This window comes from Pongo abelii, chromosome 16 (genome assembly GCF_028885655.2).
Source record: "Pongo abelii isolate AG06213 chromosome 16, NHGRI_mPonAbe1-v2.0_pri, whole genome shotgun sequence".
In the NCBI taxonomy this organism is placed as follows: domain Eukaryota; kingdom Metazoa; phylum Chordata; class Mammalia; order Primates; family Hominidae; genus Pongo; species Pongo abelii.
Window position 1 is genome coordinate 94,339,911 of NC_072001.2, and position 27,315 is coordinate 94,367,225.

The window sequence follows — 27,315 nt, forward strand, 5'->3', positions numbered from 1 at the left end:
ACCCTCTAGAAATGAGCACAACTTGGTCTTAAGTGAAATGGCAGAGGCGTCACTGAGCCTCATTGGGTTATGATCCTATCTGAGATGCCCTCAGTGCCCAGGAGAGCTATCAGAGGTATCATACCTCCACTGGCCCAGGTGACACCTCCTCTTACCTGTCTCACCTGGGGTCATTCTGGATAGGACGTACCAAAAGGGAAGCTGCTTTTCTGAAACATCTCTAGTGTGGTGGTATGCGAGCAGGACAATTTCAGGGTTCTTGAAGTATCCTCAGGGAATCTTTCTTAATGCCTCTTCTTTTTAGCCTGAGAGAAGATTAAGGAAAGTGACAGATACCCCTTTGCCCCAAGGCTAAGGTGAGCCCCAGTCAGAAACCTCGCTGTTGTCTTAAATCCTTTCTATTGCAGCTGCTTCCACTGTGACTGTGGATATGTCTCTACTCACCAAAGACACAGCCAGGAACCTGGGGTCTGGGTCTCCTCATTGCTCACTGCTTGGCCCAGAATGTTGTCTCATGGTTTCATCTTGGTTATCCATCTCCTGCGATGATAAAGTCTCTAGGCTGCCAGGCAAAGTCTTTAGTTTCCCCTATATATGGTTGGAGAGAGAACCTCTTCCTGATTTAAGGCTCTGTCCTTAAATCCAATGTTGCTGAAGCAAGGGGCTTCTGTCCCTCAGACTCTCTGATCTGCCTGTAGACCCTCACCTCTGGGCCTATTGGACACATTCAGAACCTAGAACTTCCAGGAGGGGTGGTTCTGCTCTTCTGCTGTGCTGTGGCTCGCCCTGAGCTGACGGGCTAGGGCGAGTGAGAATGTTGCATCCTCAGGCAGAGTGACAAATACCTCACCCCAACCCTGCTGTCCTTGAAGAGCATTGGTGTATCTTTCTTCATGGGTTATGTCATAATTTGGGGCATTGGTGACTCACTCAACTATAATCCTAGGTTCTTTCATCAGATATTGGGAAAGTTTACTTACACTTTAATAATTGTGGTCAGAGAGGAAATCTCTTAACCTCAGTTTCCTCATCGTTAAATGAAGCCATTAATACCTCCCTCACCAGGTTGGAATGACAAATGGAAATTATTTTACATGTGATCTATCACAGTGTCTTACATATGGCAGGAGATCAACAAATGCTAATTCTTTTGTCCCTTCATTTCTCCTCTACACATTTGTATCCAAATATCTTATGTGACATTTAGAAAAGAGTTCCAACTACCAGGAGAATGGACAAGTTAACCCACTTCTGAAGATTCATTCACTTGAGTTTACTGGATCCATAAAAGACTAGAAAAGTCGAACGTGGTGATTCCAGATTGGTTTCCACTAGATGACATGTTAAAACCAAACCGTTTTGACCCAAAAGAAAGTGTTTACTCATCCAGAAGTTTCCAAGCATCCAGATGCCACATAAACAAAGCACCTGGCTGACTTACCCAATGCATCTTATTTCACAGGGTGTGCAGATGGATACCCTGATGTTCCTCCATGATTTAATACCAAAGTGAGAGTTCTTTGTGGGATTCCCATATATGTTAAAACATTTATCACATTTACCACTTTGAGGGACCGTGAATCCCATGCCCTAGTCCAAGAGAATATTACCCTTCAAGGGGGATATATTTGGTTGAGTAATAAATAAATGGAATGGAAATGACAGGAATTACTTTTTAGAGATGTTATTATAGATGGAATGGAGATGGTTTAGTTGGAAGATGCTGATTTTTATCCCTGCAAAGCATATGCATACAGTCAAATAAATATTTGAGTCACTGCAGGAAAAAGAAGCTCGTAATCCTCTCAGGACAATGAATGCATTTAATGTCTACATATTCAAGCAAGAAAAAGGTTAGAGGTGGTTTATTTGTCTTTGGTTAATTGCTAAATAAAGAAGCTCACCCACGCAGGGCCTCTTCTTTCTTGTCACCACGGTAAGCCAGTGCGGTTTGATGTTACATCTTATCCTTCTGCCTCTGGTGTGGAGAGGAAATCTTCTGTCTGTGTGAAAAGCATCTCTAAAGCTGGAAAGAGATTTCTGATATCTGCCAGCTCTCTGGAAGGATATTTGGCATTGTGTCTCAAGAGCCACAAACTTGTTGATCTCCTTCGATCTCATGATTCAATTTCTTGGAATCTATTCTGAGCAAATAACTAGAAACACCAACAAAGACATATGCATAAAATATTCTTTGCTGAGTTGTTTATTAAGTGAAAAGCTAGACTATGAAGCTTTCGATACAGAAAGATTTCTGTCATGTAAATACAGTATGGAGTTATACACGTACAAATACAAATACAAAAATAAAGCCTGCTGACAACAGCTGTCTCTGAGTGGTGGTATGATGAATAGATTTTTGCTTTACCTTTTATACATTTTGGGGGGTATTCCTCAGATTTTCTTACAGTGAATAGGAATTACTTTTAGATTATTTTATTTATTGAACAAATATTAATGGAGTACCTACTATGTGTACATCTCTGTGCTAGAGACACAGTGTTGAACTCTACTCAAGCAAAGTCAACATGGTCCCTTCGTCCAGGAGTTTACAGTTACAGGAGTTTGGCAAATATCAAACAAATAAATATATAATATCAAATAGAGACATGTGATACAAAGGAAAAGCAATGGTATGCTGCCAAAAGACTATCAGGGACGACTGAAATTTGGAACAGGAACCAACAAACTGTGGTCTACAAACCTATGACCTATTTTTTTTTTTAACATTTTTAAAGGGTTGTAAATTTAGGAATAATAATATGATGTGACAGAGACCATAGAAGATTGGCAAAGTACATTTTACAAGTAAAATATCTATGCTCTGTCCCTTTATAGAAAAAGTTGGTGGAGCCTTAGTTTGGAACATCAGGGATGCCTTTCTAAGGAGATGACATTTAATGTGGGAACTGAAGAAATATGAGTTAGCAAAAAAAAAAAAAAAATTCCCCCCTTCAAAGTCTTGTTAGAGGAAACTTCGAAAATATTTTTCAAAAAAAGCTTTTAATTGGAACCTGGCTCCTTCTCCAGGTAAGGAGAGAGGGAGGTCTATTTAAAGGGCATACTACTAAAAATAAATTTCCTCTGCTATTCTCTATCCTCTTTCCTCATATTCCTTTAGTATATGATTGGCTTGTTTTTAAAATATCACCATCTTATTTTTATTTTTCAATCCTGTGGCTTTCCAAGGTCCTAGACAATTTTAAGCTGTACTGCTAATAACATCAATAGCAGCTTTTATTAAATGTGCATTTACTTTGGTGCCAGGCATTTTGCTAGATACTTTAAATCTACTCCCCTATATAATCCTAACAACTCTGCAAAGATGAGCACTGAATTTTACAAAGATGTAATAGTGGTCAGAGAGGCTGAATGGGCTGCCCACAGGCATGCTGTGGTAATCATGGAGCCAGGACCATGGCCCAGATGTCTCAGTCTCAGAACTGGGCTCTTTCTTGCATGGTGACTGTCACTGCAGGCTCCTCCCTCTTCCAAGGAGGGGTATTCTATTTCCTTTGTTGTGTTACCACCAATTAAAAGTCTCTTCCACTCCACCACATCCCTCCTCCTTTCAACCTCCTCCTCCTCCTCCTCCTCCTTCTTCTTCTCCTTCTCTTCTTCCTCCTCCTCTTCCTCCTCTGCTCTGCAAGTAGCAATCCTGGTTTTCAATTTCCTCAAAAATCTCAGTATATTAAGGGATCATTTCCCTAATATGCCACCGAGCTTGTTGAGTGAAATTGAGGGATGACTGAATTTCTAGCTTTCTAACTAGTTCCTTATCTGCTTCACACTAAGGTAATTTTTGATAACTCCACTGCACTCTAATTTTCCAAATGTATTTTTTAAATTTCTTTTGCTAAAGACAGATTTTAAATGAGTCTAATAACACAACCATTCCAGAGACGTTGTTAATTTTGTATTTCCTTTCCCTGGTGATAGGCTCATTTTTCCTTCATTCTTCCTTTTCCTAGACTTCAAAGACAGCATTTGAGAAGCTCTTCTTATTCTCTCTGGTACCTCCATGACCTTGTACAGTGAGGTTTAGTAGTGAAAGCACCAGGCCTGGAACCAGGAGACCAGAAATGCCGTGCCAGCAGGTCCTTGGCCAGCATTGAGGTTCTGGGCAAGTTATTGACCCTTTGTGGGGCTCAGCCTCCTCGTCTGTTAAAACTAAGGGGTTGGATTCAACATCTAACTTCTAAAGTTTTTCAATTTGTCTAGGTGTCTAGATCAGTCATGGGATAGTCAGGAGACAGAAATCATACGAGTTATTTGAAAAGAGAGATTTTAATGTAAAAATTATTAACAAGGTGGGTGAAATGCTTTTGAAAAGTATCACTGAGGTAGCAAATGCAGGGAGAAGCTACCTCCCCTAGGGCTTGGAGAATAAAGGAAAGAGATTGGAATGATTATAACTTAGAATCTTGAAAAAGGGTTCCATAAAGCTGCAGCTCAGCTCTCTGAAGAGAGGCCCTGGCTGGCAGTTGCTGGTGTCAGAGAGGAGAATGAAGTACAATGTGGCCTCTGCTAATTGGATGCAGCTGCTATCTGGAAAGGAATTGCTGTGGTCAGGGTGAAACCTACAGGAACAGAAAGGACAGGCCCTTTCTTCTTTCCCCGGCCCCGAAGCCTCCCTCTAGCGCCCTCTGTTGGCAGAGCCTAGCAGAGAGTGGCTGGCAAAACTGACCGGGATTTGTGGACCAAATAAGTTCTAGAAGGGTGGCTTTGGAGCTGAGAGACAATAACTTCATAACTGCACAGTGTTCATTGCTAAGATTGCAGACTGGTAGGTTAGAAGCCACTTTTTTGTTAAGGATATCTTTATTGTTATTATTTGATTCTTTTTAAAGTGATTTATCATAGTTGTACATATTTTGGAGCACCTGTGATATTTTGATCCATGTGTACAATGTCATAAAGATCCTTGTCACGCCTGTAATCCCAGCACTTTGGGAGGCCGAGGCGGGTGGATCACGAGGTCGGGAGATCAAGACTATCCTGGCTAACACGGTGAAACCCCATCTCTACTAAAAATACAAAAAATTAGCTGGGCGTGGTGGCAGGCGCCTGTAGTCTCAGCTACTTGGGAGGCTGAGGCAGGAGAATGGCGTGAACCTGGGAGCCAGAGCTTGCAGTGAGCCGAGATCGCGCCACTGCACTCCAGCCTGGGCGACACAGCGTCTCAAAAAAAAAAAAAAAAAAAAAGATGCCTTGTATGGCGTTAAGTAGTTTAATCAAACATTTGTGTCTGAGTTTATGTTTTTAATCTGAATATCTTCTTCCTTGGAAATCCACAGTCCTTCATTTTTCATTATTTACATTTAAAAAATTAATTTAAAATTAGTGAATAGGAAGACAGCTTGGAGATCATCTCTAGTTCAGTAATCGGTTTATAAATGAGGTGATTAATACCCTCAGAAAGTGAGAGGTTTTGCTCCCAAATCATACAACTAGTGAATGAGATCTTTGGGTTCCAAGGCCTGGATTCTAATCACTATTTACTGTTTATAGGAGGACAGATGTGCTCTAGCCTCTTGCTACTCAAAGTGTGGTCCCCAGACCAGCAGCACTGGCCTCAGCTGGCAGCTTGTTAGAGATGCAGAATCTCAGGGCCCATCTCAGGCCTGCTGAATCAGAATATGATTTTAACAAGATCCCCAGGTGATTTATGTGCACAGTAAAGTTTGAGAAGTGCTGAAGATAGCTTATTGAAGTAAAAGAAAAAATTGACTTTAATTGGATGCTAGTGTTTTCCTCTAGGGTGGACTCCGGGTATGGGGTGTAGAGACTAGTTCTCAGCAAATCTCTGGACCACTCCTCTAAGTCCCTTTTCCCTCTCCCTGCTTTCAGTTTATGGGCCCATACACATACATGCAAACACCATGTGCACACACACAATCACACATGCATGCATCCATAAATCTACATTTTCACACACACACACACACGTTTATGATCTGGCTTCTGTCCTACCCTGTAGCCTGAACCCTCACCAGGTTCCCCTACGTGAACTATGCTCTACTCACGCTAGGCTACTTACAAGAAGTTGCCCAAACATATCAGACTTTCTTTTTGCCTCAGTCACCAAACGGAAATCAGACTAAATTCTGTTTGTCTTTCAAGAACAGCTCAATGTCTTTCTCTTGGAAGCCTTCCTACATTGAGTGAATTATATCCAAGGTTTGCTCTTCTTTTGGGTTTTAATAATACCTGACAGATACCTTTATTGAGCACCTTTTTTCTCACTCATAGATAATCATACATTTTATTGTTTATCTCCTTGAAAGGATGGAACCATTCCTCACTTGGCAAGCAATACTGGGGGTGAGCAGATGAAGAAAGAATGAACTAATGTAGAGTGAAGGAATCTAACAAATGCTTATCTATAAAGAGCAGCAAAGTGTAATAGTTAAAGGATCGAGTTGGTTTTTTGAAAAGATAAACAAAACTGACAAACTTTTAGCTAGACTAAGGAAAAAAGGAGGCTCAAATAAAATTAGAAATGAAAGAGAAGACATTACAACTGATACCACAGAAATATGAAGGATCGCAGGAGATTATTATGAAAAATTGCACACAACCAGTTGTGTAATCTGGAGGAAATACATACATTCCTAGAAACATGCAATCCACCAAGACTCAATTATGAAGAAATAGAAAATCTTAACAAACCAGTAATGACTAAAGAGATTGAATTAGTAACCAAAAACCTCTCAACAAAGAAAAGCCTAGGACCTGCTGGCTTCACTGTTGAATTCTACCAAACATTTAAAGAATAAGTAATGCCAACCTTTCTCAAACTCTTCCAGAAAATTGAAGGTGAAGGAATATTTACAAACTCATTTTACAAGTCCAGCATTACTCTGATACCAAAGCCAGAGAAGAACACTACAAGGAAAGAAAATTACAGGTCAATATTCCTGACGGACACAGATGCAATAATCTTCTACAAAATACTAGCAAATTAAATGCAACAGCACATTAAAAGGATCATACACCATGATCAAGTGAGATTTGTCCCTGGCATGAACGGATGTTTAAACATATGCAAATAGATAAATGTGATACACCACATTAACATAATAATGGATAAAAATCATATGATCATCTTAATAGATGCAGAAAAAGCATTTGACAAAATTCAGCATCCTTTTGTGATAAAAATTCTCGACAAATTAGGTATAGAAGGCCACATACGACAAGCCCACAACTGACAATCATAATCAATAATGAAAAGCTGAAACCTTTACCCCTAATATCAGCAACAAGACAAGAATGCCCACTCTTGCCACTTCTATTCAACATAGAGCAATTAGGCAAGAAAAAGAAATAAAAGTCATCCAAATCAGAAATGAAGAAGTAAAATGGTTTCTGCAGATGGCATCTTATACATAGAAAACCCTGAAGACTCCACCAAAAAATTGTTAGAACAAATAAACAAATTCAGTAAAGTTGTAAAATAAGAAACCAACATAAAAAATAGTAATGTAGTAATGTTTCTATGTGCTAACAATGAAGTATCTGAAAACAAAATCTAGGAAATAATCTCATTTACAATAACATTAAAACATACTTAGGAATGAATTTAATCAAAGAAATGAAAGGTCTTTATTACTGAAAACTATAAGACATTGATGAAGAAATGGAAGAAGACACAAATAGGTGGAAAGATATCCCATATTTATGAATAGAAAGAATTAATATTGTTAAAGTATCTATACTGCCCAATGTAATCTACAGATTCAATGCAGTCGCTATCAAACTTCCAATGGCATTTTTCATAGAAATAGAAAAAAAATCCTAAAATTCATATAGAACCACAAAAGATTTGGATAGGCAAAGCAGTCTTGAGCCAAAAGAACAAAGCTGATAGCATCACACTACTTGCTTTCAAATATACTATAAAACCATAGTAATTAAAAAAAATGGTACTGGCATAAACACAGACATATAGACCAGTGGAACAGAATAGAGAGCTTAGAAATAAATTCACACATTTATGGCCAATTAATTTCCAACAAAAGTGCCAAGAACACACAATAGGGGAAAGCAGTCCTTCAATAAATTGCATTGGGAAAACTGGATATTACATGCAGAAGAATGAAACTGGACCCTTATCTCACACCATATACAAATATGTTACATTTCCTTAAGTCTAGGCATTGGTTGTAGCTTGAAGAAAGGTCCTTCTTGGATGGTAATAACATAGCCGGCCTTGCTGGCAATTGCTGTTTTTCACTTCTACCATGTTTTTCTTCCTTCCTAATATACACTTTGCCACACTTTACCCTGGAAATTCTCTCCTTAAACATAATCCACCAGTTGAGGGCTTTTGCAACACAAAGACTTTCCTTGCTTTCCTTTCCAGCATTTCCCTTGTCTGCAGATTATGTACCTAAATGACTGGCCTTACAGCTATCTCAGTTTTGGTTGATCTGTGTTAGTCTGTGTATATGTGAGGCCATTTTTAAGATAACATTTGTAAGAAGTCATATTTGTATAGCACTTCCAATTTGCCACAAATATCACATTCCACCATTTTGTGTCTATGACAGAAATTCTAGGATAAGTAAAAATAAACATTGTATTTTGTAAACATTATATAGTCTCTAATCTTTTGTCTTTTCTCTCTATTCTCTCCCTCCTTCCCTTCATTGCAGGGATGATAGTCTACTTGGGAATGATGGCGGGGGCCTTCATCCTGGGAGGCCTGGCTGATAAGCTGGGAAGGAAGCGAGTCCTCAGCATGTCTCTGGCCGTCAATGCCTCCTTCGCCTCCCTCTCTTCCTTCGTGCAGGGATATGGAGCCTTCCTCTTCTGCCGACTCATCTCAGGCATCGGGTATGTTCTCAGGGAGCTGGAGCTGGACCCTCCCAGACCAATGGCCCATCCATTCTGGTACTCTAGCTCTGAGAGGTAACTCCAGAAACCCTTGGACTGACTGAGTTTTTGTTTGACTTTCAGAATACTGTATTAAAGTTGAACCTTAGAAAGAGTTAGAGTTAGGATTAGCCTCTGAAGTCAGCACGCAATGTCAAAATAATCCAAGACTGCTTCCCACATGTAGAGAGGAACTACCTGGCTGGTCTCTCAAGTTCACTGGGTCCTTTCACCACAGAGCCTAAGGTGGGGTATAGGCAACTTGGTTTCTGCTATGACCATTTTTAGTGTATGACTTGATTCTTTCGGGCATTTTTCCTTTGCAGTATTGGGGGTGCTCTGCCGATTGTTTTTGCCTATTTTTCTGAATTCTTGTCTCGGGAGAAGCGAGGGGAACACCTCAGTTGGCTGGGCATCTTCTGGATGACTGGGGGCCTCTACGCATCTGCCATGGCCTGGAGCATCATCCCACACTATGGTGAGTCATGGCTCAAAACAGCCTAGGGGCCCCTGTTTCTATGGCTCCTGCACCCAAACAATAGTTCCTATCCTCAGCCTTATTCCATGTACTCACGCACAGTTCCCATATGTGACCTTGATCTTTCTTAACAACTTCTAACATTGCAGACACATTGTTAATTTCAATTCAATGTCTTTTTTGAAAAATATATCCTGTCCTCCCTCTCTTCCTCCTTCCTTCCCTTCCTTCATTTTTCCTTTTCTCCTTCCCTCTCTCCCTTTCTTGTTTCCTTACTTTTATTTGAAATAATTTCAACCTTCATCTCCTCCAGCCCTCCTCCCCCTGAGCAACTTAGGCTTTGGTAACCTGATTTAATCGATGACAGGTATGTGACAAAAGCCAAGAGAAGTTGGTGACTTGCTCAGGGCCATGTCCCTGGCATGTGGTGGAGTGGGGGCTGGAGTCTTGATGTCCCCTCAGGTGCGGTAGGCTTGTACTCTTTCTGCCCTAGTGCCTGCTGTCACTCTTGTTTGGCTGTGAAAGTGCAGCAGCCCTTATAGACAAGGTCATGGTTTCAGCTGGGACAATTTTATTTTCCTGGATAATTGTAAACACTATTCTCTGGACAGAGACCTGGCAACATCAACTTTTACTACTGGTTTCGTCAAGAGCAAAGTAGGGAGAAGGCAGCAATTTTGACTTTGATTCTGCTTTTGGAGTATACTGAGTAATACTATCATCATCATCATCATTCAAAATCATTTTTGGTAAATCACTGATTATGAGTATAGGTTTAGCAGTGATTTAGAATCCTCAGACCCCGAGGGGGTAGCAGACAGACTGATACTTTACCACTTACTTATTGTCTTGTTTTAAATATGACCCTCTCTGCTGTGCTTTCTCAGCTAAAGGAGGCTCCATGTATATCTTTTTAAGAACAAGCTTTGGTTTAGACAGTACCTACTGTATTAGTTAAGGTGTTACTGGGTACATTACCCTGACAAGCTGATAACCCCTGAAATCTCCGTGTTTTAACACAGTAAAAGCTTCTCCCTTATGTGAGGTCCAGCTGGCATTTCTGATCTGCAGGTGGCTCCACTCCATCAGTAATTCTGGAGTTTAGACTCCTTCCATTGTGCCATTCTGTCATCTTCAACATATAGCTTACAAGGTCTCTGGTTTGGGGAAAGAGAATGGGCAGTTGTAGATTGACTAAAGGTCAGGAAGTGGAGCACACTCACCATCTCTGCTCACATTCCTGTGGCCCCAATCTGTAACATGCTCACACCCTTCTGCAAGGGACACTGGGTAACAATCTAGCTGTGGGCCCACAAAGTAGAGGAAGTGGGTTTGGGAACACCATGTTGTCTTTGCCGTATCTAGTACTTGAAAATCCACTGGATTTTATATCAGAAACAGAAGAAATATGAAAAGGAATAGTGAAATAAAGAGTTGAAGAGTTTTCCAGCCAATTCTGTCATTCTAGTTCTCCATAATTTTAGATACAAAATTGTATTACTGTTACTATCAGGTTCTGCAATTTATCCCTCACTGAAATTCACACTTTAATTGCCCTTGTATTATATAGTTTTGAGGCATTGCTTTCCTTTTTCTTTTTTTCCTCACAATTCTTGATATAATATCATTTTCTCTGTTAGCTGGTCCAAATGTTTGAATACTAAGGGATTATTTTCACTTCCTTTTTTTTTTTTTTTCTGAGACGGAGTCTTGCTCTGTCACCCAGGCTGGAGTGCAGTGGCATGATCTCAGTTTACTGCAACCTCTGCCTCCCAGGTTCAAGCAATACTCGTGTCTCAGACACCCAAGTAGCTGGGATTACAGGTGTGTGCCACCACACCCAGCTAATTTTTTGTATTTTTAGTAGAGTCAGGGTTTCACCATGTTGGCCGGGCTGGTCTCCAATGCCTGACCTCAAGTGATTCACCCGCCTTAGCCTCCCAAAGTGCTGGGATTACAGATGTGAGCCACAGTGCCCGGCCTATTTTCACATTTAAATGAAGTGATTGAAAAACCTTTTATGGAGGGAAGCAACTGAAATCTGAATAAAAGCTGAATCCAATAGTGGTGCTGTGTGATATGGGACAAGTCGAGCCATCTTTTCAGCCTTGGTTCTTTCACCTGTAAAATGGAGGGGAGAAAGGACACAAAAAGAATCAGCTCTAGATATACCTGCCAGCCCGAACCTTTGGCAATTCTTGGGGTGCACAGAGGAATAAAGGTTGAGAAAATTTCCAAGATAATTCTAGTACTCAGGCTAGCTTCCCTTCTGGAAGCATTAGCAATACGAGGCTTTCTGTTTGCAGACTGCTTGTTTCATGGGGAAAGCCCGCCCTCACACTTGACCAATGAGAAAGGGTCTTTGATTTCCCTCTGATTGGATCAGCCTTGGTCATGTGTCCACCTCTGCCAACCACTATATACCAGGGGATGCAGGTCCAGGAGGGTTTAGATCCACTTCCTTCCCCATCCCTGGAGCTAGGGGTAGGGTCAGTCCCACCCAAACCACAGGTGTGCAACACAGTGGTGAAGAAAAGGCAGGAGGATGTTGTGAGGGGAGCTAGCAACCCACAATAGTCACTACAAACTGCATCTTTTTTTCACTTCACAAACACACACACTTACACAGACACACACACTATTGTCTAAGTGTCTGATTTCTAGGAAATTAATAAAAGAATTCAGGTTGGGGACATGTTGACCAGCACAGATGGGATGTCCATGGCAGAGGGGCCTCATGGTAATTGTCTGACCACTGCGGGCTGACAGCAGGGCTTATGGTTACATATTTTACCCCAAATGAGATTATTATTCTAAATTAAGTAACTCAGGAATGGAAAACTAAACATCGTATGTTCTCACTCATAAGTAGGAGCTAAGCTATGAGGATTCAAAGGCATAAGAATGACACAAGGGACTTTGGGGACTTGGGGAAAGGGTAGGAAGGGGGTGAGGGATAAAAGGCTACAAATTGTGTGCAGTGCATACTGCTTGGGTGATGGGTGCACCAAAATCTCACACATTACCACTAAAGAACTTACTCATGTAACCAAACACCACCTGTTCCCCAAAAACCTATGGAAATAAAAAATTAAAAAAATTATTTTACCCCAAATGGACAGGACATTTCCCTATGTGTATGCCTGTATGATATCTGAGACTTTTATATTCCATTTTAAGATAGAAGCCTTTTGGATGATCAGGCTTAATTGAAACAGGCATTCACTTGGGGGAAAGCCATCCTAGAAATATGGTAGGCTAGAATCACGGTGTAACTAGAGCCATTATTTATCTAAAGCCTCAGATGTTTTGTCCGCAGTGAACCAGATATTTGATGGTATTTTCCAATGTGCCTAATGCATTAATCTTCTAACAAATGCAAGTGTAGCTTTAGAGAAGAGACTGATATTTGTGTGTACAGCTTGTGTAACCTGTTTAATTGATTTTGCAAGAATCAAGTAAGGGGATGTATTGGCACCAGGAATTTGAGTGATTGGCTCATTGAGAAAGAAAATTACAAAGCTCAGAATGTTTTCCCGTGAACTCATGGGTAAAGCTCAGGAAAAAAATGGATATATTATGGAAGATTAATTCCCATTGTAGTCAGTATTACCAGCTGTTTGTGAAATCCTGACAGAGAAAAGTAGGGCAAGCTAGAAGATCAGCAAACAGAACAATCGCTTCCTCCAAATTAATATTGTTCCAAATATTTGGAAGCAGTTTGCCATTTAATTTTATTTAATTTAGGGTCCTGAAGATGTGCCTAATGAATGTGATAAATGCAGATTACTGAAATCACCATAAAATCTATAGAGGCATGAGGGAATAATGGATTTTGTATAATTTGTGCATATTATCATAAAGAAAAAGATCTTTTTGAAGCAGAATACTTTATAAACATAACTGCTTCTGCCCCTCTTCCCTGGTTATCCATCTGAGTTTGACGGCTGTGTGGTTTTGATCACCTTTACTTCTAATGATGTCAAAATAGTTTTTGCACGTGAGCTGAGAATGTGTAAATATTGCTATAGTTTTATCTTCCTCTTTCTAGTGTTACTCCCAGGAGAAAGGAAAGGCTTTTTAATTAAAATTAAAATGAACGAATAAACCTCAGTGAGATGATAAGAGACCAAGCTGTGCAAAAAGAGATTTGATTCTGATTGAGTGTATTGGATGAGGTTTGTGTTCAGTTGCTATGGCCAAAGTTGTCCAAGGGACCACAGTCCCACATTTCCATACCGGGATTCCCTCTACCTAGTCTTTTAATTGTACAAATACAGTAGAAAATGTCTGCAGGAACAGCAGATAATTGATAAGGAGTCTGCTGCGAGTAGAACAAGTTGAACCACAACGGGGAGTAATAAAAATTCAAGGCAAGCTGTTTGCCCCTGGAGTTGGCCATATGTTATATTTCTAAGTAAATGAAATAGAAGTTTTATATCCAAATAACTGTTGCCCTCTAAACTTTATAAATTGATATATTTATTTATTTACTCTTGTCTTTCACAAATACCATTTGAATTGTCTTCAGAAATACTTTATGGCATAAGAAAACCAGTCTATTTTATAACCTCGGCTCTATTTTTTAAAAATTATTTTGCTGATCTTTGCTGATATTTATCTATTTTATTCAACATCCTCGGCACTAAATGTCATGGAGCTATTTCTGAAAAAAATCAAATGTACTCTCAAAGCAGGTGAAGTATGATGGGTTGCTAGGAGCGTTCACACATGACAAATCTATGGAGGTATCGTTACCTGTATTCTACAGCTGCGAAAACCCACCAGCGCAATTTGATGGGATCAGACCAGAATTTGAACTCTGATCTCTGTGATTGCAAAAGTCTAGGCTCTTTCCACTTTATTACTTAAAAGAGGGAAGTTTGCTACCCATGAGGATATTCAAAACCATGCTTGAATGTAATTTCTGAATATGGGTTTTAGCAATGCTTTGAATAATGATGATTGAATAGGAGCTAGTTATCTTCCCATTTCAGTGATGATAGGATGCATTGGAATGTAGAAGTTCAGTCCCTCATTTAAAAAAATTGTGTAGTCGTGAAACAGCTTACAGTGTTTTTCAAAATGTGGTCCTGAACCCTTTGCACTAGAATCACCTGGAGCTGGCATTGCCCTTTGAAGTTGGAAAGAGGGATTGCCAACAGAAGCCCTGGGTCGTATGAGGCCCTGCTCTGGCCTTCCTCTGGCTGCACCCCTTCCCATAAGGCAAGGCATCTCTGAGGCCATGACCCCCATCCCCATCTTCATCCAGATTATGCTCTGGGTGCTCAGGACCCAGGAATTCCCATAGACTCAAGAAATCAAGACAGGAGTGCCCATTCTCATCACAGTGGTGTGTCCATGCATGTCTGCATGAGGTCCCTTATTTGGAAGGAGTGGGTGGGGGATTAAAAAGGGGATGTGGCATATGTGGGTGTAGACTTCTGGGCCTAGACTTCTAGCTTGTTGCTTGTCAAGGCAGGCAAACAGAATATGTTTCATTTAACAATTTGCCATCTTAAAATACAGTGATTCTATAGAGATACAGGCTATTGCTTCTGTTTGTACTCTTATCCAAGGCTCTGTAAATGTCAGGCCAGGCCTGGACCTGGGGATTTGTCAGAATGCAGATTTTGACAAATTTGCAATGTAAGGAATATCATTTTGCAGATTTGTCAAGATGCAGCTCCTATCCCAGGCTTATGACTCAGACGCTTCGGAGGCACAGCTGAGGAGTCTGCATTTTAACCACCTCCCAGGGTGACTCTCTTGTGCCCTGAAGTTTGTGAGCCAGGGCTTCAGAGTCACTCTTCTGTAGAGGAAAAGATCATGTCCCAGAAATCCTTTGATTGACTGCTCCTTTGCAGGCTGGGGCTTCAGCATGGGGACCAATTACCACTTCCATAGCTGGAGAGTGTTTGTCATCGTCTGTGCTCTGCCCTGCACCGTGTCCATGGTGGCCTTGAAGTTCATGCCAGAGAGCCCAAGGTTTCTGCTAGAGGTGAGTCAGTGCTTTTCCACCAGGGGGAGAGCGACAAAACAGCCACGGAACCCAGCCTCGCTCCCTTCTCTCCCTAGTCCCACATCCTCTGCTGCTTATGTGTTGCAAACTCCCCCAGGGTTGGCTGACCTCACTCATCATTAAATCTGGTACCCTGCCTGCTGTGATGGTGGCAGGTCATGGATTCACGGACTGCAAATGCTGGATGGTTCAAGAGCTGTGGAGCCCAGAGCAGGAGCTCTTTCCCAAGGCTGTGCAGTGGTGGAAGGGCAGCTCCTGAGCTGCCTCACGGCACCCACTGTCCCCCGAGGTCCTGATTAGGAAGTTTTTTAGCCTGGGCTATACAGGGAGACCTCATCTCTACAAAAATAAAAAAAAATTAGTTGAGCGATTTGGTGCATGCATGCCTGTGGTCCCATCTACTTGGGAGGCTGAGGTGGGAGGACTGCTTGGGCCCCAGAGATCAAGGCTGGAGACAGCCATGGTTGTGTCACTGCACTCCAGTCTGAGTAACAAAGAGACACCCTATCTCAAAAAAATAAAAATAAAAATAAAAATAAATAAATAAATAAATAAATAAATAAATGAAGTTCTTTGGAGCTGCTGTTTTTCCGTGTTTGGTACTGAGAGCTATGGTACAGTTTGTTGCTGCTCCTAAGCCCTTCAGGTCTCTTAGCTACACAGGGTCCCCAGCCACCAGACAGCTGCATCTGTGTCCTGAGAGATGAGTCCCATGAGCCTTCCAACAGCAGGGGAACCTCCTGCTTGTGGAAGTCAGACAGTGCAGGAGCAGGCAGAAGGGCAACAGGACCTTGAGGCTCTTCCAGCCCCAATCTGCAGAGTCCACTTATCTGCCTCCTTCCTAAGCCATCTGCAGAGTGATCCTCCATGTCGAATGTCCGTGTTCACCCCTCTGATCAGGAGGCAGATGCAACAGGGAGTTTTGCAACCTTGGTTGGATACGAGTGTCCTAGGGCTGCTGTAGCAAAATGCCACAAACTGAGTGACTTAAAAGGACAAATTTGTCTCACAGTTTCAGAGGCTTGAAGTCCCAAATCAAAGCAGCAGCAAGGTCACGCTCCCTCAGAAAACTGTAGGGGAGACTCCTTCCTTGCCTCTTCCAGATTCTGGTGGTTTGTGGCAATTTTGACCATTCCTTGGCTTGCAGCTGCATCACTCCAGTCGTGGCCTTCATCGTCACATGGCGTCCTCCCTGATGCCTCTGTGTCTCCATATGGATGTCTTCCTATAAGGGCAGCAGTTATATCGAATCAAGTCTCCACCTACTCCAGAATGTCGTAATCTTAATTTAGCTAATTGCACCTGCCACAACCCTATTTCCAAATAAAGTGACTCTCTGTGGTACTGGGGATTAGCACTTCACCATATCTTTTTTTGGGGGGACACAATTCAACCCGTAACACGTTGCTTCTTTGCCTTATCTCATCAGTGACGAACGTGCTTCCCACACCACAGTCCATTCAACTTATAACTGTGATTAGTTACTCAGAGTGTATAATGATGATACTACCTAGCATTTACACCTTGAAAGCACAACCTTGTTATCCTTGTAAGAATGGCTGGGGATGGAAGCTTGTCCTGGTCTTTCACGGGTCCTAGATGGTAATGAGTCCATGTGCAATTGCCTCAGACCTGATAGGAATGCTCGTATCAACATTCCCATTGAGTTTGTAGGATTTTCCACCCCTAATGAACAGAAGGCATAGTCAGCAATGAATTTTTCCTGTGTCTTTCCTTGGTTTCACCAGATGGGCAAACATGATGAAGCCTGGATGATTCTCAAGCAAGTCCATGACACCAACATGAGAGCTAAGGGGACCCCAGAGAAAGTGTTCACGGTGAGTGTGGGGTTGCCTGCCAATAAGAAGGGGGTTCTCCTCTTCACTGCTTTGGTTTGCTAAAAAGTAATTTAAGCACATAACAGAAAATTTGTCAAAAGGAGAACAAAGACTCTGATATTGCTGTTACTTTATAATAATTATTCTTCGCATTTTGATGGAGATCCTTCGAGGTTTTTCCTTAGGTTGCTAGTTGTTTTTAAAAATGGTGCCAGGCGCGGTGGCTCATGCCTGTAATCCCAGCACTTTGGAAGGCTATATTAGTCCATTTTCATGCTGCTGATAAAGACATACCCGAGACTGGGAAGAAAAAGAAGTTTAATTGGACTTACAGTTCCGCATGGCTGGGGAGGCCTCAGAATCATGGCGGGAGGCGAAAGGCACTTCTTACATGGTAGTGGCAAGAGAAAATGAGGAATTTGCAAAAGCAGAAACCCCTGATAAACCCATCAGATCTCGTGAGACTTACTCACTACCATGAGAACAGTATGGGAGAACCACTCCCATGATTAAAATTATCTCCCTCATGTCCCTCCCACAACATGTGGGAATTATGGGAGTACAATTCAAGATGAGATTTGTGTGGGAACGCAGAGCCACACCATATGAGAGGCTGAGGCTGGCAGATCACTTGAAGTCAGGGGTTCAAGACCAGCCTGGCCAACATGACAAAACCCCATCTCTACTAAAAATACAAAAAAATTAGCTGGGCATGGTGGCGGGTGCCTAAAATCCCAGCTACTCAGGAGGCTGAGGCATGAGAATTGCTTGAACCCAGGATGCAGAGGTTGCAGTGAGCTGAGATGGTGCCACTGCACTCCAGCCTGGGCAACAGAGCAGGACTGTGTCTGAAAAAAAAATGATAACAGAAATAAACAGATTTCTCTGGGGATAAGCATATGTATGTATATTTATGTGTACGTATTATTTAATAGTATAGCACTCATTATTGTTTTATATGCTGTCTCCTAGTATTCATAATCATCATTTTAATAAACAGTAATGTTACAAACATTAACACAGTTTTCCTAACATGTCTCTAATGTTAGAAGCTTATTTATCCAGTTTTACTATCTTGTTCCTGTAAATATTAGTGCAATGAACCTTCTTGTGCACATAGTTCCTTCCCCTTCATGTTCTAGGATTGTTTAATTTCTAGGAGTAGACTCCTAGAAATAAAAGTGCTGGCTCAGAGAGCTTGGATGTTTTTATAGCTCTTGAGATACATTGCCAAATCATAATACATTTCAACTGGGTCGTACCAATCTACAATGCCACAGGCAATAGGGGACCCATTTCTTTACATCCTTACCATCATTGGCTATTAGTCTGAATTTTGTTTCTTGCTAGTTTTAAAAGCAAACCAAACAAATGAACAAAACAAAATGGTAAATGGTAATTTCTATGAAGATGGCCTGATAGTTACAGAGATGCCGTCTTCCTGCCTGCCATGCTCTGACAAACCAGGAGGCTATAGGCATCTTTGTGCACCTGTTTTTATAACTTCCCCTACTGCAAATCCATTTTCTCAAGGAAACCTTCCTGGAGTAACTCCTACCTAACTTTGATTCACTGCTTTTATTTTTTAGCTTCCATAATTTCAGTCTCGAGTAAACCATTTACCCTTGTTAACCTGTTGCTTCAAACGTCTGCTTTTCAGGCAGGATCACACGGTGGCTAAGCACCTGCACCCAAAGTATCAAATCCCAGTTTTGATACTTTCTAGCTATGTGGCCTTAGGCAAGGTACTCTCTGTGCCTCATTTTTCTCATGGAGAAAAGAGGGATAATCATATCTATATATGTGGCTGTTGTAAGGATTAAGTAAAACACCAAAAAAAAACCCAAAAAAACAAAAAAACAAAAAAAAAAACCGGTGCCTGGCTTGGAGTAAGTGCTACACAGACGTTAACCATTATGTAAATTATTATGACATTTTTTCATAAATTAACTCAAGTTATAAATTTTATGGAAAATTCCTCAATGGGATATTTTCTCAATTCTAATGCTTCTAAAATATCTGAAATATGGGACCAGTGCTTTTCCTGCGATTTTTTTAAAACTTCTGTTTTAGGTTCAGGGGTACATGTGCAGGTTGTTATAGAGGTGAACGTGTGTCACAGGGGTTTGTTGTATAGATATTTTGTCACCCAGGTATTAAGCCCAGCACCCAATAGTTATCTTTGCTGCCTCCTCCCTCCTCCCACACTCCACCCCCAAGTAGACCCCAGTGTTGGTTGTTCCCTTCTTTGTGTTCACAAGTTCTCATCATTTAGCTCCCACTTATAAGTGAGAACATGTACTGCAAACATTTATTAAGAAGCATAATGAACAGAAATGCTCCAAATGAAAGATGTTAAGGGTCACAATGATTCTCCCGATCTTCCATCCCCGCCGGCTCTGTGACGGCCTGTAGTGCTCCCGCGGTGCTGCCGGTGTGGAAGCCACACCACTGGTGAGGCTTCTGGGTGTACTTGGCTCAGTCCTGCCACCCTGCCCCTGCTGCCTCGTTCCATGGCCAGAGGAAGTCCAAGTTTCTCTCTGAGCTCCTGCTTATTTCTGGAAGATGTTTCCATGGTCTCCCGTCTCTGCCTCCAGTCTCTGACTCCACATTGGCTGGATTGGTTTTTGCACTACATCAACCTGGCATGAAACACGGGCACACACAAGCACATCCACAAAGACACGGAGACACACATAGACATAGGCACACATACAGAGACACACAGACACAGGAACACACGGACACACATGAACACACACACACAGACACAGAGACACACGGACACAGGAACACACGGACACACATGAACACAGACACACAGACACAGAGACACACAGACACAGGAACACACGGACACAGGAACACATGGACACACACGAACACAGACACACAGACACAGGAACACACGGACACACAGACACACACACAGACACAGAGACAGACACATTAAGAGAGACACACAGATGCAGAGACACACAGACACAGGAACACAAACACAGAAACACACAGACACAGACACACATTAAGACAGACACACAGACACAGGAACATACAGACGCACAGGGACACACACACACACAGATACACACTAAAACAGACATGTAGACGCAGAGACACACAGACACACATTAAGTCAGACACACATTAAGTCAGACACACAGACACAGAGACACATAGACACAGACACATATTAAGACAGACACACAGGCACAGAGACACACAGACACAGGAACACAAACACAGAAACACACAGACGCACATTAAGACAAACACACAGACACAGGCACAGACACACAGAGACACACACATACACACACAGACACACACACAGACACACATTAAGACAGACACACAGACACAGATATCACTCATACCAAGTGTTTGGGTTGAATGGGCTTCCCGAACATTTGTGAACAGAGGAATTACATCGCAGAGTGCAGCCTTCTCCTTCCTTTCTCCCTGCCTCTCCTCCCTTTCAGTCTCTCCATCTCCTTTCCTCTGCCTTCTCTCTATTCTTCTCCCTTTGGAATAAAACAGTTTCTCCTTGCTTATGCATAGTAGGTTACTAGTGTTTTAAATCTGAGAGTGTCTTTCTGAGATTTCCCCATGCCTCGAGCAGTTATTAACAGATTTATTTCAAATGCACACAGACTGTCCCAGGAGCAGTCCTGCTGGATAATTCCTCCCTACCCTGTTCTGCCTGTCTGCCCTTGCCTGTCCCAGGCACACTATCAGCTCCTCCCCACTTGTGTCTAACTCTAGGGCACCTCGTACAGAAGGTTCCACGCAGTGGTGCTCAGCTAGGCGTTTCCTAACTGTTGCTTCTGGAAGGACTCCTTCTACACCAACCAAACAGGCCCCACTGGGAGCCCCATTTTTGGAGAAGTGATCCCACATTCTCTCCTGACGATGCATTCTACTGTGTTAAAAGAGAAACTCTGGCACATTAAAATTTTAGAGAGTTTATTTATGGAGACAGTGATTCATCAGTCAGGTAGCTCACACTGGAAGTGGGTCAGGGCTTTACCTAAGGAGCACGAGGGAGAGGCTTTTATAGGTCGAACATGGAGGCAGAGCAGAGAAAATATTTGCTGGGTTAGAGTTTGAGCCATTGCCTTATTTGGATTATTCCAGTGGGAAGTTCAAGATAATATAGCCAGTGTCCACTCAGCCAACTGGGATTGGCTGAGCTTGTTTCATTTTCTTTAAAATTCTGAGTTAGGTTTCTGCCTGATGATGTGGCAACCCAGGGCATTAGAGCCACCTCCGTTGAGTGGCCTCCCATTTAGTTATTTTAACAGTATAACCGCCTAATGCTGAAGAATGAGATCTTAGCCAGGAAATAAATAAAAATGTCATTTTTCAGACACGAAAGCCTTTTACAACAGGATCAGAGTTCCTCATTTTCGGGGTGGGAGTGCACCTGGAGGAAGGAAGTGCAGGCAGAAATCAATGTGCGGAGAGTTATGAAATGTTGGAGTTGGTCTTATCCCAGCATGTGTGCCAGTTACTAGGCTCTGAGGCATAACTTCTGCTTTTAGTTTTAACCCAACAGGAAGAAGGACTTAAAAAGGTTATGGGCTCAGTATTCTATACTGACTTGTTGATTATATTAATGATGTAGAAGTAAATGACTGGATGGGCCAGAAAAAGAAATGAAAAAAGAGAGACAACCAGAAAGTGGTAACTGACCTTAGAGAACCAGCCTGTGGTTGGCGGTCAGGGGTGGGTACTCAGCCCAGCTTGAAGGCGTTACCTGTTTAACTCCTGTGCGTGCCCCATCAGCAGACGTGCTCATAGATGTATTCAGCGTCCTGGAGGGAGAGCTTAGGGCAGTCAGACTCTTAGTTGGTGCCCATGCTGTGAGCTCTAGGTTTTACCAGCCCTGCCCTTGGCTGCCTCACAAACTCACAGTGAAACCTTTGGCAGGAGAAGGAGTTGAAGCATTCAGCTGAGAACCCACGATCTGCAGGGCTGGGGTAACATAGGCCATATTCTAATTTAGACTGAATCATAGACAATTGTTCTAATGAATCGTAAATTAGAGGGAGTAATTGTGATTGAAGTTGTCAACACACCTACTCCCTAATCCCAAAGGAAGACAGTGTGATTTTCCCCAAGGAGCAAAGAAAGGAAAAACTGACATTTGAGAGGAAATCTTAAGGCTTTGGGGTGTGGTTTTTAAGGTGCTTCCTGAGTTGATGTTAACTTCCCCTGTAGCCTCCTTTGTCTGTAGCTGGGGTATATAACATCCATGAAGGTATTGAATAGCTTGAAGCCCAGCTCCAGCCAAGAGTTCTACTGCAAAGCCTGCTGTGTTAGTTCTGAAGCTTCCCTGTGTGACCTCAGGCAGAAGATCATTTGCAAAGGCTGCATAGCTGGGAGTGGCAAGATGAGTCCAGGAGGCTCACAGAATGGTCATGTCCCAGAAATGGGAAGAGAGCCTATGCCTTTAGCAGATTCTCAAATGGGTGCCTGGCCCTCCCAAAAGCTTAAGAACCACTGTTTTGGCTGGGCGCAGTGGCTCACGCCTGTAATCCCAGCACTGTGAGAGGCCAAGGCAGGTGGATCATGAGGCCAGGAAATCGAGACCATGCTGGCCAACATGGTGAAACTCTGTCTCTATTAAAAAATACAAAAAAATTAGCTGGGTGTGGTGGTGCAGGCCTGTAGTCCCAGCTACTCGGGAGGCTGAGGCAGGAGAATCGTTTGAACCTGGGAGGCGGAGGTTGCAGTGAGCTGAGATCGTGCCACTGCACTCCAGCCTGGCAACAGAGTGAGACTCTGTCTCAAAAAACAAAACCAAACAAAAACAAACAAATAAAAAAAAACAAAAACCCCCACTGTTTTTAGGGTTTAAAAAAGAATAGCCAAGCTGTCTTAGACCTAGCGCTTGGGAAATGATGAGTCCATTGTTCACTTTCCAAGGACTGCTTTCTCCCCGCGGATTGTCCAGTCGCATCTGTATTTCCCTTCTGTTGTCTCCTCATATCCTCAGTCCTTTGGCTGAAGAGAGAGATGGAGACACTCTATGACTCGTCTTTATCCCTAGATGAAAAGTTTATTGGAGGAGGTGATGGAAACTGTTTTTGAATTTTTTTTGAGTATGCTCTTTGAGAAATCGCAGACTCCTCTAGTCCTAAATCAGTTGAAATAGTTACATTAAACTATGCATTGAAAACTCTGACACAAAGTGGGGTTCAAATTCTCTGTATCCTATTTTTACTTTTCAGGTTTCCAACATCAAAACTCCCAAACAAATGGATGAATTCATTGAGATCCAAAGTTCAACAGGAACCTGGTACCAGCGCTGGCTGGTCAGATTCAAGACCATTTTCAAGCAGGTATGATTGGGAACTTACTTTGGATGAGAATGTGGCTCTATGGGAGTCCCTAACCTTAGTGGATGAAAAATGCAGCTCCTGAACATCCCCACCAACGTGGGGCAGCGTGATGGAGAGGAAGCAACCCTGGAGGTGGGTGTTTGGGCTCCAGCCCATGTCTGCCTCTAGCTTGCTGTGTGCCCTGGAGCTGAAAACTCTCTAAATCTTAGTTTCTTTTCTTTGTTCTTCCTTCCCAAGGCAGGGATTTTGAATGTAAGTAAAATGTCTAGTGTGAGTAAACATTCTTCTCTCTAGCAAATTTTAAAATAATCCACAGGGAGGAAGAAGTGAGTAAAATAAATGACCCCTTGAGGCTTGTTCTTGATTTCCAAGAAACATTTTTCTAAATGGGCAATGCCATTTCTCTGGAGCACTGGCTCCTCCAAGTAGGGAGCCAGTCAGCTATTGAGCACTGAGGCAGCCAGACAGCCAGAGTCTATTGGGACTGGTTGGTCTTCGCGGTGTATGGTCAATAAATGTTTGCAATATCCCCCTTGCCCACAGGCAGGGCGTAGAACTCAGTAGTCAAGGTTACTCAGTGCCTTGAAGTCCTAACTCAGTGTGCTTTCAATCACATTCATGGAATGTTGTGCTCCCGGGGAAAATCTTATTGGACTGTCAGAGTATGAGGCCAGCCAGTAAGAAGAGAAGAGGCTTTCCTTGTATTTGGACAGTTTTGCTGCGTCTAGGAGACAGTGGGGTACCTGTTCTCTCCATGGGTTCCTAGGCAGCTTATTAGAAAATCTGAGTAATGAGCTCTTTGTGGGAGAAACAAAGTCACACATTGCTTTCTTTAACAATCCTTCTCTGGTATGGGTTGTAGGTCTGGGATAATGCCCTGTACTGTGTGATGGGGCCCTACAGAATGAATACACTGATTCTGGCCGTGGTTTGGTTTGCCATGGCATTAAGGTAAGTTCTGTCTTACTTAAATTTCGTAATTCCCTGTGCCTCAGTGGCCTCCTTTACACATTGAGGATTACAGTGAGTTCTGACTTAGAATTTGTATCAGGTAGGATGCTTTGGTTGCAAGTAACAGAAAACCAACTCTAGTGGCTTCTACAAAGAAGAAACTTTTTTTTTTTTTTGAGACAGAGTCTTGCTCTGTGCCCAGGCTGGAGTGCAGTGGCATGGGCTTGGCTCACTGCAGCCTCTGCCTCCCGGGTTCAAGCTATTCTCCTACCTCAGCCTCCCCAGTTGCTGGGACTACAGATGTGCGCCACCACACCTGAATAATTTTTGTATTTTTAATAGAGATGGGATTTTGCCATGTTGGCCAGGATGGTCTCGAACTCCTGACCTCAAGTGATCTGCCTTCCTCGGCCTCCCAAAGTGCTGGGATTACAGGTGTGAGCCACCACATCCAGCCAGTGGGGATGTCTTTAGTGTTTCCCTATTCACTAAGATTCTGGCTGAGACATGTATATTTTATGTGTTAAGGAGGTGTCCCTCAACCCCTAATCTATTGGTGTTTGTATCAGGAAAAAATTTCTTTTAAATCAAATGCCTTTTCAGCATTTATGGAGGTGGTCATATTTTTCCCCTTGTATTTATTAATATGAGGATTTATATTGTCAGATTTTCTAATAATCCAAATTAATGTATTTTCAATGAGTTTGATCTACGTCAAGTCAAGAATGTAGACTCTGATCATGAAAGAATTAATCCTGTTGTTGTTCCAACCTTCTGCCTTCTCCACTCCAGTTACTATGGACTGACAGTTTGGTTTCCTGATATGATTCGCTATTTTCAAGATGAAGAATACAAGTCTAAAATGAAGGTATTTTTTGGTGAGCATGTGTACGGCGCCACAATCAACTTCACGATGGAAAATCAGATCCACCAACATGGGAAACTAGTGAATGATAAGTAAGTGAGTGAGCACGGGCTTCCCTCACATCAGGGTGACAGTCATGGGGACTGTTCTTGGGAGGGAGCCAGAGGGAAGATAAGAATCAAATATGGCCGGGAATGAGCGCCAAGGCTGGTGTCATCATCACAACTTGTCATGGCTGCCAGAGACTCCATAGCTCCCCTAGTGGCTGTGTCTGTGTTGTGCTGGCTCCGGACACCCTAATCTCCTGGCGAGAGCTATTTCATGCAAGGATGGAGACATTTGACTGAGGACAGTCAGTTGAGCCATTTTTCCAAGTGATATCCCATTAAGAGTGGCTGCCCAGAGAAAGGGCCTAGGGCTTTTACTACTAAGATTCCTGAACTAGTCCAAAGCCTGGGTGTTGAGCTTTTACTTTGACCCTAGAAGCTTTTCCATGCCAGGACAAATAAAGCCCTATTGTTACTCTTTCACCTAATATTACTTTGGAGGGTTGATCAGTATGGTCCACAGTCAGCTAGGAGTGTTTTTTAGAGGAAAAAAAAATCAGTGGAGGATTAGAAAAGTCCTGTTCACATCTTTGTGGGGCTGCTTCTTCAATCCATTTTACTCCTCCTCCTCCTGGTCCTGGGACAAATGAGATGGGCCATCCACCCTGTTGTGCTTTAGGAATGCCTCTTTGAAACTGTCCTCTGAAACCCTCAAGATGGATCAGGGCAGGGCCTTAATCATGCTTACCCAAGGCCACATTATTCACTAAACTGAGCATTTACCCCTCTGCTGTGTCCCTTCTTGAACTGTACTTAGCAAGCTCATCAGGTTGTGAATGGTAAGTAAATGGGTGTCCATGAGCTATACAGCGGCACCTGAAATACCAAGGCCCAGATAGTTCAATGTCAGTCACATTAACTGCCCCATATTTACAACTTCAATACAAAATTAACACCACAAATTCTCACTGCCGGTGAATGTTCTATCTCCCCCTGTCTGCACCCACATGTGTGTCTGATGTCTCAGTAAAGTCCCTACCTGTAGTGACTCCTGGCCACTTTAGGAAAGGAATGGCTGGGTGAAGCCCAGGAAGGATACCTCTTTCAGTTTATTCTATATTGTTCTTACAGGCTAGACTTTAGCTAAGGCTCCCTGTTATTTAAGGTGAGAAAGTGTGCAATAAAAAGGAGAATATTATTTCTACCAATATCAGACCTTTGGGAAGGAAGGTTTTGGACCAAGTATCATTGACATGGGTTCAGATTTTCAGAATTTTTAAAATGCTGAAGCCCAGTTGCAGACATCTCCATACTCATATACCCATGCACACATCCCCTGCAGAGACAGTTCAGAGTCATTATCCTCTGCCCAGAGTGACCACTCCAGGGATGGCAGCTCTAATGCTCGTGGTGGTAGAAGGCAGTTCCCCCAAGATGTTTCATTGTCTGAGCTCTTTAGTATGTCAGGAGGTCTTGTGTTGACATTGCCAAGGAAGAAATGTCACCCTTGCTTTATTAGGATACTTTGGAAATATTGAAAACTAAGGGATATTATGGATGGCTAGAGGTCACCCATGGGGTGACCCCATTCCCTGAAGAGATGAATTCCCTAAAGGAGACCTCATTTCTGAAGTTCCCAATGTTTAGTGATACATTATTTTGATACAAGTAATACTAATGGTAGCAGTGACAATGATAATAATGCCAATGATAGTCACTATAGCAGCCAACGGTAATGAGCATTGCTGTGTGCCAGGTGCTACCTTAAGTGCCTTACGTAGCTATCTCACAAAACTCCAGGGAACAAGAAATATGCTTGCTCTTTTGCAAGTGGGGAAACAGAAGCTTAGAGAGGTTAAGTATCTTGCTCAAGATCACACAGCTAAT

The 27,315-nt window shown here is 42.4% G+C and overlaps 1 protein-coding gene across 1 annotated transcript in view; it reads left to right on the forward strand.

The window, feature by feature from the left end:
* SV2B (synaptic vesicle glycoprotein 2B) overlaps positions 1-27,315 on the forward strand; it is a 190,110-nt gene that overhangs the window by 139,053 nt on the left and 23,742 nt on the right. Inside the window, exons 3-9 of the mRNA XM_024232918.2 lie at positions 8,661-8,841; positions 9,207-9,358; positions 15,226-15,359; positions 17,129-17,218; positions 23,455-23,565; positions 24,428-24,516; positions 25,309-25,473. Coding sequence (XP_024088686.1) covers positions 8,661-8,841; positions 9,207-9,358; positions 15,226-15,359; positions 17,129-17,218; positions 23,455-23,565; positions 24,428-24,516; positions 25,309-25,473 — 922 coding nt within the window. The remainder of the gene's footprint in view (positions 1-8,660; positions 8,842-9,206; positions 9,359-15,225; positions 15,360-17,128; positions 17,219-23,454; positions 23,566-24,427; positions 24,517-25,308; positions 25,474-27,315) is intronic.